At 35.1% G+C, this 12,322-nt stretch overlaps 1 protein-coding gene across 1 annotated transcript in view; it reads left to right on the top strand.

Annotated features, from left to right (window-relative positions):
- Window positions 1–12,322, top strand: part of LOC111148368 (roundabout guidance receptor 2) — a 583,098-nt gene that overhangs the window by 497,398 nt on the left and 73,378 nt on the right. Inside the window, exons 15-16 of the mRNA XM_022504872.1 lie at window positions 6,692–6,923; window positions 10,042–10,166. Coding sequence (XP_022360580.1) covers window positions 6,692–6,923; window positions 10,042–10,166 — 357 coding nt within the window. The remainder of the gene's footprint in view (window positions 1–6,691; window positions 6,924–10,041; window positions 10,167–12,322) is intronic.

The following is a 12,322-nucleotide window of genomic DNA, read 5'->3' as shown; positions in this document are numbered from 1 at the left end:
AAATAAATCATCTGTACATTCCTTTAGGTGTATCTTATGTAATAGCACCAAAACATGAATATAATTTTAATAATATGACTTACATACTAACAAGCCAATGGATTTTAAGAAATATATTGATATTTTAATATGCATTGAGACTGTTCGGTTCCATGCATTATTAAATGTCAATCTGCCCACTGTTATATCAAACTGCAAAATGTTTTGATCACTTGATAGCCACTGCAGTGAAAATAACACATAGCATAAAAATAGCCACATTAGAGGATACCAACACAAATAAATCATCTGTACATTCCTTTAGGTGTATCTTATGTAATAGCACCAAAACATGAATATAATTTTAATAATATGACTTACATACTAACAAGCCAATGGATTTTAAGAAATATATTGATATTTTAATATGCATTGAGACTGTTCGGTTCCATGCATTATTAAATGTCAATCTGCCCACTGTTATATCAAACTGCAAAATGTTTTGATCACTTGATAGCCACTGCAGTGAAAATAACACATAGCATAAAAATAGCCACATTAGAGGATACCAACACTTTTGTATGTGTGTTTGTGTCTATGTGTGTGTCCGTGTTTTGAGAAGAGCCAGGTAATGTTCTTCCCCATGCATAGTACAGCCAGCGCCAACTTTTCACTTATATCTGAGATTTCTCTATTATAACCTCTAAAAAATCCTTTGTTAAGCCCTCTGCGTATGTGATAGATCTTATGCATTGTATAAGTAATGGACATTTGAGTTAGGAATACCTAGGAAATCTTTTATTTAATAATGATTTTAATGGGAAAGTATTTATAAGTATGTCCCTATTTTTATTATTGTTGTTTTGCTGTAGTAGAAGAATGACTAAGTAAGAAATTGGATTCTCACTTTCCGGTTTTAGAGTCCAAGTTTTTCTTTTCTTTTTTTTTCTTTTTTAAGGATTTTATTTATTTATTTGACAGAAAGAGAGCACACAAGCAGGGGGAATGACAGGCAGAGGGAAAAGCAGGCTTCCTGCTGAACAAGGAGTCAGGGACTCAATCCCATGATCCTGGGATCATGAACTGAGCTGAAGGCAGACACTTAACCCACTGAGCCACCCAGGCATCCCTACGGTCCAAGTTTCTTTCGGAAAGTAGCCATTTATCAACTCCTTCAACAAAGGACTTTAAGAAAGGAAAACTGGTTGTTTTTCACCAGTTCTTACTTAATTGTATTTGAAGTATAAAAATACAATGAAAGAGAATTATTCCAGTGTCTTCTCAATAATAAATCCATCAACAAGCATTCTCATGGAACAATTTTGTCCTAGGTGTGGTAAGAACTATATAAAGAGACAAATCTACTTGAGAGAAACATAGAAATTCTCAATGACAGTACACAAGAATAAGAGCTATAACAGACATATACATACCCTATAGAGAGGTTTCAATCAAAGAAGAAGTGATTAACTTTATCCTCAGGCACCAGAAAAGGCATCACTACTCATTTTCATCTATATGGGGAAATATAAAGGCATTATTATAGTAGAACAGGAAAAGCTAAAGTAACATTAAAGGCTGTTTAGCTTAATTCTGTAATTTTATCAAAGGAAGCCATGTATTCAAGTTGAATGATGTTCCCAATATCCCACTCTCACTTCAGAGGTAAAGTTAGGATTAGAACTTATTTACTTTAAATCTGTGTTTTGTGTTTTTTTACTTAAACTATAGACAAATATTTATTTGAAAAGAATATTTTTTAATAGTAGAATTTTGGCATAGGGTCCCAGATGGGGCATTTTGTTACTTCTTAAACAAAAACATGTGATCAAAATTTTGTCCTAGGAGTACAAAATTGGATAAAATTTCAACATAAATAAGACTAAGCTTATAATATTTTAAGAGTAATTATTTATGATCACATTGTTTCTGATTCCATTTTAAACATTATTTTGCATAGGTTTATTCTGTTTTCTGCACAAAATGATTTCTGTTCTCCTGTTCCCATGGAGGGTGCATACAAAATGACCTCATCATTTTTCCATTGGCACACAGTAGGGGTATTATCTGCCTTGCCTCTTCCATCTCTCTGTGCCTTTGACCAAATATAAAACTAGCAAAGCCAAGGAAAGAATTGTATTTTTAATAGCAGATTTTTCCTCTCAGTTAAAAAGTCTTCTCTGCTCTGTTGGGCGTTTCAAAGGGGCCTCTTTTAAGCTGCTTCTAAATGTGGAAATTATTTGGGTAAGAATCAAAGTCATTATGTTTATGAAGTTAATCACTTTAAAAGTCACTGAGTTTAAAAGAACAAATCGAATTAGATCAAAATTGCAGGTCTGTAGTCTGGGAGTTCTTCCAGGAGAGGAACCTTGTCATCTTCATCTCTGCATCCCACAAAGCTTGTCATGACTAGTTTGCATATCTCTCTCTCTCATGAGGTTGAGTTCTGTGAGTCTGGAGCCCATGTTTTTCATTTTAGTTTCTCCTGAGTAGAGCATCTGTTATAAAATACCCTCTCAATAACAGTCTGTTGAATGATCACATCAATTGTTTTTAGACACTTGTATTTTTTGTTTTAAAAAAGAGAGTGTTCAATTAGATCACAGGTTATTGTTCCCTGTGAATTTGTAGTTACACGTGAAATTAAGTATGTGTTTCAGAGGGCAGTTTAGTGAAATAAAGTCGGACTAGGGGTGTGGTCTCTTGCCAAAGAAATTATAACCAAATGCTTTATTTCCATGCCATATTTTCAACTTCCTAAACGCGCATGCTCTTTAAAGTATTACTTTGTTAGTATTTGAGTTACAGATGTGTTATTGGAGGAGAGAAATAAATTCCCCAACCTATGGAGTCAGAAGTGCTGCCAGCTGAGGTGCTTTACCAAGGCTAATCTTGAAGGAACAATAGTTAGCCAGGGCTGCTTTCTAAAAGTGACTGCTCTTATGACGAGAATTGGCAAAAATGATGACATGACTGTTTCAAGAGAAAATAGCAATAAATCTGTTTTTCTTTTTAAAGCAGTTATTCTAAAAAATTAAAAATGTTTAAAAAAAAGTTATTCTAGTGTGTGTGGGGGTGGGTGTTTTTGTTCAAGGACAAAAAAAAAAAATCACAGGTCCTTTGCCCCTTTAACATAACAGCTACTGAAAGTGAAAGTGTCCATTGGCAAACTAGAATTTCAGAATTTGGCTTCATCCGCATCCATCCTTAACGGGCTAAGCCCAACAAAGAAAATTCACTTTGAGTTTTCAGTTTGGGTGGATTTTTTTTTTTTTTTAATAGAAAAGATGGTGGTAAGCACTTACACATTTTAATGGAGTGTGGTTTCAGTGAATGGTGGTGCACAATTTACCCTCTGGTCACATGCGGATCCCTTACTTATCAATGATGCTTTATCATTGTGCGTCCCTGAAACTTGCAAAGTTCTTTAACTTATAATAGTTACTTAATTGTCTCCAGGCCCTTCTAATATGAATACTATTGAGTGAAATAAGAAAACTGAGTCTGAGAAAATTTAAAAGGCTGAGCTATAACTCAGTTGCGACCTTATGACTGAATGATGGAAATTTGTTTCATCATTTCATTTTTCTCCCCCAAAACAATGCTTTTTTGTTCATATTTCAGAAAGTACAGATTTTTTTTTAAATTCCACAGACCCATGGATTTGTGGCCAGACTCTGATTATAATCAACACTAAAGAAAATCCTCCTTCTTACAAACAGAATTTTAATAAAACTAGTAACAAGCATCTGGTTTAACTTGAAAGTGACCACCTGTCAAAATGTGCACCACAAGTCAGTGGTATAGAACACATATGCAATAAAAATCCCACCCATTTTTTTTTAAAGGGAGTGTTCAGCATTTTCATTTTTGCTTCCACCTGTAACAACAAATTTTCTTCCAAAAAGGAAGGTACTGCAACTGCACAAAATCAAGTTAAACTCTTTGGTTATTACGTAGGCCATTAGACTATAGGGGCTGAAAGCAGCATACAATGAAGTGAGCAAGGCGATGTTGTGTAGTAAACATTAGCTTCATAAAGTCCCTAAAACACTTAATTAATGAAAACCAAACATGGATAAAACCAATTTACCCTGATTTACAGACTCTCTTCATCTGGAAACAGCTGCTTAATGTTCTTCTTAAAAACACAGCTTGCTTCTTTCAGTATTAACAAGCTATTATTGTGAGTTATGTCTTTCTTTCAGTATATAAATTCACTTAAAGCGAATGCCGAGAAGTTTATAAAATGCCAGTTTAATGTTGTTTTAACATATGCTGCAAGGAATTTTTGAACATTGACAGTTTTGATTAAAGGCATCTCTCTTTGGCTCTCATAAATTTAACTTTTTGCTTTTGAGCTGCCTCGCTTTATAATGTCAGAACAACGGCTTTTCAAAAACTACATCTGTTGGTACAAACACAAGCTGGTAGCATGGATGAGGGTTCAAAGATTGCGAGCTTTGGCATCAGAGCTGGGTGAACTTTCTCTTGGCAGAGCCTGCTGTAAGTGTAGCTCTAATTCCAGAGAATCTTTGAGGGTAAGAATGCTGTCAGGTGGATGAAGGAATTCTTAGTTGTTAAGACTCATCTGCAAAGCTAGAATGAGCTATACATAGAAACACATAAGCTCAGGCCCACCAGCTTCATGGACTCTCTAGCTTGGACATTCTGAATACAGAAAAATGTCCCTTTGTTCCACTGTCTTTTTTTTTTTTTTTTTAAAGACTTTATTTATTCATTTGACAGAGAGAGAGAGATCACAAGTAGGCAGAGAGGCCGGGGTCGGGGTGGGGGAAGCAGGCTCCCTGAGCAGAGAGCCCGATGCAGGGCTGGATCCCAGGACCCTGAGATCATGACCTGAGCTAAAGGCAGAGGCTTAACCCACTGAGCCACCCAGGCACCCCAAGTTCCATTCTCTTTTGATTGAGGTTCTTTAAATTTCCAACTCCCGCTTAAAAATAATTTTAAAATGCTGCAACTAGAGAATAAATGGTAGAGGTTAATATGTGGGACTGGGGTGCCTGAGTGGCTCAGTCAGATGAACTTCTTGCTCTTGATTTTGGCTCTGGTCTTGATCTCAGGGTTCTGGGATCAAACCCCGCGTGGGGCTCTGAGTTCAGCACAGAGTCTGCTTGGAGTTCCTGTCTTCTTCTTCCTCTGACCCTGCCCCCATTCATGTATGCGTGCTCTCTCTCTCTCTCTCTCTCTCTCAAATAAATAAATAATTCTTTTAAAAAAGCAGTTAATACATGAGACAATACCTTTTTTTCATAGCGTGTTAACAGCTGGATAAAGAAATTTTTTAAAAGTTGAAATAACCATTTTCATCATCTCCTTCTTTGTTTCTTCTTTCCACAACCTTCCTGAAATGAGGTTTTCCATCTCTTCTCCATTAAATTTTACCCTGTATCTGACAGTGAAATTTATCAAGTTAAAGGCTTCTTAGAATATGTTATTAAGGTACAATATATGCAAAATTAATTGAAGACGTTTCTGTTATAGTTATTTTTTTAAATCAAGCAATTCTGGAAAAATGGCAAGACATTCAAAAAGTTTAAAATGTTAAAAATCCTTTTGTTCTTGAAGATGAAACAATGGTAAAACTTCAATAGAGATTGTTGAATAAATGTGTAAGGACATGTTTTATTTTTAGCTTGCATTTTTAATATATTCAGTTTTCATGTAATTTTTATGACTGAACAAAACAGCATTTTCACATTTTTACTTGATATGATGTTCAGATTCAAAAATCTGATTTTCATTAAAAACAGCTGCTTATCCTCTATACCTTTAAGTGAATGAAAGGATAAAAACAGTTGTGAAATTGTGCCAATAGTGGGACTCTTGAAGGAGCCAGAAACTGATAAACTAATAAGTCTTTCATTTCATATTTGCTAGTGGGTATAAGCTTTTCAAATGCCTTTAAAATAGATGCTCTAACTTCACAACTCCTCGTCTTCTCATACACTTCCTCCAGGCATAGAAATTTATATGGGCTGTTTCTACACTTCTTCCTCTGGAATAAATAGTCCTACTTTCCTTGCAGAACTCAGCACTTGTTCTTTTTCCCCTTCCTGATTCTATCAACGTCCTCTCCCCTCCAGGCTTCCTTAACTCCTTGTCTATTTCATTCATAACATTTGCTTATGGATATTAGTTATGAATGTAACTTGACTAGTAACTTGATTAGTAGGAACTCAAAAAAATGACTGGAGTGAGTGAAGGTATTAATGAATAGAGAAAGACAAGAATGGAAATTCCTGAGCAATAACACATTACATATCCAACCATAAAAATAGTAACTGTGGAATATAGGAGAAGGATGATGAGAAGTGAAGCTAGACAAATTGGCAGGTCTAGGCCTGTCAGTCCTTTGCTATTTTAAGGAATTTGAATTAATTAAGTAAGCATCTTGGATACTATGGAGTATTTTAAGCAGGAGAGAGAGTTGTCCCACTCTTCATTTTGGAAATCATAACTTACAGGCAATGTGAACTCAGAATTGGAATTGGGTATTAGAAGCAGGGAGATGAATTACAAAATGATGGCATCACACAGATAATAGTTGACAAAGACTGAAATAGGGACAGGAGAAATTTTGCGTGGTTTCCTTGTCATGTCTAAAATATGGTTATATGGTTGCGTGGTTTCCTTGTGATGTCTAAAATATTTCTATTTGGTTTCAAAAGATTTTTGCTGTGTTTTTCAGGTTGATCGCCAACCCCAGTTTATTCAGGGCTACCGAGTGATGTATCGTCAGACCTCCGGCCTGCAGGCAACATCAACTTGGCAGAATTTAGATGCCAAAGTCCCAACTGAGCGAAGTGCTGTCTTAGTCAACCTGAAAAAGGGGGTGACTTATGAAATTAAAGTTAGACCCTATTTTAATGAGTTCCAAGGAATGGACAGTGAATCTAAAATAATTCGTACTACTGAAGAAGGTCAGTATTCAGATTTCTAACAAAAGCCAACTTAAACCATAATGGAGGCAATTTCTTTCTTTTTTTTTAATTTTATTTTTTTTAATCAAAGAGAGAAGAGAAAGTGAGCATAATCAGGGGAAGTGGGAGGCAGAGGGAGAAGCAGGCTCCCCACTGAGCAAGGAGCCCAATATGGAACTCAATCCCAGGACCCCAGGCTCATGACCCAAGCGGAAGGCAGCCGCTTAACTGGCTGAGCCACCCAGGAGTCCCAAGATAATTTCTGTTGAAGTTCTAGTTTATCATCTACCTTAGAGAAATAGCAAGAGAGAATATAAAAAGTGAATTCAGGAAGTGGCATTTTCTCTTTTTATTCTAGAATCTCATAGAATATGAGAACTTTAAAAAAAAAAAAAAAGACATTCGAGTAAGGGTTTTTTTTTTTCTTAAGCAGACATTTGTTCCAAATTTTACCAGTATGCTGGAATTTGATTACAATATTTTCCCATTTTTTTTTTCTTAACATGGTTGAGTTCATTTGGCTTCATTAAATAAGGATGGGGTTACTGTAAACTCAAGAATGCAGGCTGTTCATTGTCACTTTCCTGTTTTTGATGTAGTAAAGCACGACATTTTCTTTTATAAGCCTCCTTCCCCATGGACTCTGCTTGTCTGACTCATAATTGCTAATCAGAAGGCCACTTGCATGTTTGCAATAGCATTCTCATTAGTGACATTTTCTCCCCCTCCCCCATTTGGAAACTTTTTTGCACACAGATACTTTAAAGTCAATTTGTGATGGACGTGAAATTAATGTAGTTTTGACCAGTCCCTGTACTAGTGTCTCCTTTCCTAAACTAGAGGCTTATAATAAATGGTATTATCAAAGTACAAAAAGGTCAGATGCCAAGTGTAATAACCCCCTCCTTTTCTGCTTTTCTACTAATTTTATTTACAAAGCTCCTGGAAAACGGCCATTTTTCATAAATCAGTATGAAAGCAATCTTAAGAAAATGTATATAAGTTACTTATGGTACCATAGATGTCCATGTTTGACCAAAGAGCTTTTAAATTGCACATATCTTTAATCAGCATCACAGTGAAAATGTTCTGCCCACACATGTGTACGCTGTGATACGCTGACGTGAACAGAAGTACATATCTTTAAAGACATTAATCAACTCCTAGGATATATAAAGAAAAAAATTATTAAAAATTAATAATAATATCTTCATCCATCATTAAATTCTACTTTATGTTGAAAATGTGTAGTACTAATGACTGGAGTGGGTGTATTTAATATAGAGTGCCATATTTAAAGCACACTTCCAAAAATGTATTTCCGCTGAAGTTAGGCTTTTCCTCTGGATTAGACATCTTTCACCGTTCAGCATGCTTTCCTTTAGAGTTTATGTGGCCCTCTGAAGGTAACAAATGGAGCTCAGCGGGGCTGTGTGTGGGAATGATAAGCAGTGATTTGGGTTCCTTCACATCTGTAGAAGCGGAGCACTGGAATAATTGACCTGCTGGGAAGCAGGCATGGTGTTCTCTCTAAGCCAGCAGCAAGGCAAATGAGAAACCAGTTTTCAAGTGTTATTTTTCAGTGCAATCTACTCAATAACTACAAAACTAGTGAACAGGTGGTTAGATTTATGTCATCGTGCCATATTTTGCAGCAATATTATCAGACAGAGGAATGATACAGAGCAGTATTGTGCTACCGTGTCTGTATATATCCTCTATCTCAGTGCCGTATGGGCATTCCTCAATGACAAATTTATGAAACATGGGAGACTTAATTGATAGGCTTTTAAAATATCCTTTACCATTCAATTGTACACATGTTCGAAGGATTAAACTGTATAGAGTTATGAAAGCATTGAACCTTTCACATAAAAATCCTTTAATACCACAAATTCTTTGAATTTTGTTTCAACTATTGTTTCATTTTGTTTTTCCTACTCATAGATTTAAGGAGAATTGATAAATTTTCCTATAAAATTAGTATTTTTCAGCTCTCAGACTGGAGAGCAGATGCTGCAGTCTAAAATCAGAAATTTTTTCTCACTCATCTTTTCTCAGTGTGATTATAATTAGTTATAGGAGAAACCATAAAGGATGGGAACTGTAGGAAATTAAAATCTATCCATTTCACACTCGACCCAACATGAACTGTTTTCATTTGTAACTTCAGAGTTTCTTTCCCATCAATATAAAATAAGTTTTAAATCTTAAATTATGAGTCAATGTATAAGTCAATTATTTTTCCCAATACGAAAAAAAAGGTATTTTTTTCTTATGTTGGTGAAATTTATTGCTGTGTTTCTGTTTTTATGTATTAAACACAAAACAAAACCAAACAAGAAGATTATTAGTGGCACCACTCAGAGATAATGGTTGATGAAAATTTGGAATACATTCTCTCAGAATATTTTTTTTATAAAGATTTTACTTATTTATTTGACAGAGATCACAAGTAAGCAGAGAGGCAGGCAGAGAGAGAAGGGGGGAAGCAGGCTCCCTGCTGAGCAGAGAGCCCAGAGCCCAATGCGGGGCTCGATCCCAGGACCCTAAGATCATGACCTGAGGTGAGGGTAGAGGCTTAACCCACTGAGCCACCCAGGAGCCCCACTCTCAGAATATTTTTGATAGGAGTGTTTTTTTTAGTAAGAGATCCTGCTTATTTTCACATGGATCAAAACTCTAGAACCAGACATACCTAGGTTGAAATTCTGCCTTGATGTTTCACTTGGATAATTCTCGTACAGTTGTCTTCGCTTTCCTTTTCTGTAAAACTGAGATAAGAATTGTTTTTACTTCTTGAGGTTAGTGTGATCATCAAATATGATGCTTAACTCAGTGTGAGGCATATAGAAAACACTCATCAGAATGTTAGCTGTTAAATTTATTAGCGAGCACATATTAGCAAAGCTGTTGTGTTTGCATTAGACCTATCCATTATATTTAAAGGGCAATTTTTGGAAAAAAAAAAAACTGTCACTGTTGAATACTACGTGCAAAATAGGAGTTACTGGAAACCAGACCTCTTGCTTCTTGTCTTCATATCCATATTCTATAAGCAGTATTAATGCACATCAAGACTTACAGTTGGTGTTTACCCTAATTGCTTCCTTTGCAGCCCCAAGTGCCCCTCCACAATCTGTCACTGTGCTGACAGTAGGAAGCCACAATAGCACAAGTATTAGTGTTTCCTGGGATCCTCCTCCTCCAGATCATCAGAATGGAATCATCCAAGAATACAAGGTAGGACCTGGGTGAAGAAGCCGGGCTCACAGAAGGGCTTCCCAGAGATCTCAGTGTCACATGCATGAAGCTCATCTCCAGAAGCCCTCTTGTTGAGTCTGAGTGTAAAGTAATTTTTCTATCTTTGTGTGACAGGTAAAGAAACAAATGCATAGGGGATTGGGACCTAACTCCAAGACACAGATAACAAAAACTCACTTGGACAAGTAAACCAGAGCAGTGGAGTGTTTTTGTTTTGTTTTGTTTTGTTTGGGGAGGGGGGTTGTAGAGCATGATTCCAGAACCTCAGAGAGTTAGAGAGATTGGGTACAGAGTAGGTGGTGAAGCTCTCATCCTAAAAGTCCTGTATCATTATTATTAAATTTCTGCGTAAGGGGCCTTAGCAGGGATATTTTTAAACTGTGGTCTCATAAAAAGATGCTTCCAAGGTTTAGAGGGTTGGGGTGGGGATAGGAGGGTGGACAGCACCAACTCCCACTCTTAAGTCCTCTTTTGGTCAATTTATTGAGGTTTTGTAAAATATTTCACTTGAAAAAAGGAGCCATTATAAAAACAAATTATGAAAAAACTTATAAATGTAGTTTATTATCTCACTTTTCTAATGATAATTTTGTTGCTGTTTAGAAGCTATAGATCCATTGTTTTCCTGCCATCGTTTGATGTTTAAGAGACAAAAGAAGTCTAACTTTGGGAAATAAGACTGACTAGTGACTAGTGATGTGATTAGAACACATACGATAGTAAAACACCTCATTAAACCTTATAAAAGTTCAAAACTATGATTTTGCTATTAATAAATGTATATGGGATTCTAATAATTAACATGTTGTATATATCTATTAGAATAGAAAACTAGACACCCCATCTCACCCAAAAAGTTTAGAGTTGATATGTAAAATGAAGCTGAATAATTGTAGTGAAAGCATTGCAGGTTGAGTTCTGTTATTTCTAAGAAAAAATAAAATTCAAAATAGAATTTTCTTAAATTAATGAATGATTAGTTTACTGATACCATGAACACAAGCACTTATTCTAAAATTATCCCCATCACTTTATAAAGAAACGTGTAAGAAATATAAGAATCACAATTACTTATAAATATATATGCATACATATAAATTTTACAAGGATTAGGGTACAATGGTAAAGAATGATCTATTCTGATATGTATGTTTTAATGAGGTTAGGATTTTACCTTTGTATCATTTGGAACTAAATATCTTAAACTTCCATTTACTGATATACCAATATTGATTATAACATGGTATTTTTTGTTATAAGTTGTAAGCTTTCTCACTCCTATGAGAGTGCCTTATTTTGGTAACAAAGTGTATATTTTAGTTAGGCCTAAATATTCCTACATTAGTAACAAAGATATCATTGTGTAAATAAAAGAAATATATAGGAATTACTTTAAATAAAAAGTTCCAGGAATTTGCCTGTTTCAAAAACAAACCATGTGTATTTCCACTTATGTATCTCCATGTAGATTATGAAATACTGTAGATTATGAATGCAAATATGTATACACAATATGATCCTTTTTATAATGCATTTGACAGTAACAGATCTCCATATCCCAGGACAAAGTATGCTTTAAAGTATGATTCTTACTTAGAGTAAAAGCCTGGATTTTTTCACATTGGTTTTCAAAGACTATCTACCACTCTGTTCTCATGAATGTGTCTGTGTATATGTCCATATGTTTTGATCGATATTGAGATTTATTACTGTCAATGTAAATATTGGCCTTAATTTCATCTCAGTCAATACTTATAACTTAGGTCAATTAATCTTGTTAACTACTTCTGGGTAAGTTAATAGTTTCTTAAATAGAATATAAATTACTTAGATGTGCACCTATATCCATTGGATATTACAACTAATAATCACCATATTTTAATAGATTATATGCATAATAAACCTTGATAAATAAATTAAGCAGAGAAGTTTATGTGTTTTAATCCATACCCAAATACTGTTTGCAACCAAGAAACACTTTCCAGAAGTGTTTAAGGAATCACTGCATTATATGCATTCAGTGTTGGTTGTAAGATATAAAGGAACATGGCGTGGTTTTAGCTTCTCTTACTGTTCTTCCTTTAATACACACACATACAACACACATGTAGATAAATAAATTGCAAATATTAGCC

This window comes from Enhydra lutris, unplaced genomic scaffold, assembly GCF_002288905.1.
Source record: "Enhydra lutris kenyoni isolate GAN:26980312 unplaced genomic scaffold, ASM228890v2 scaffoldscaffold2, whole genome shotgun sequence".
Lineage (NCBI taxonomy): Eukaryota > Metazoa > Chordata > Mammalia > Carnivora > Mustelidae > Enhydra > Enhydra lutris.
The sequence above is the reverse complement of the archived record's forward strand: the minus strand, read 5'-3'. Positions and strand labels throughout refer to the sequence as shown.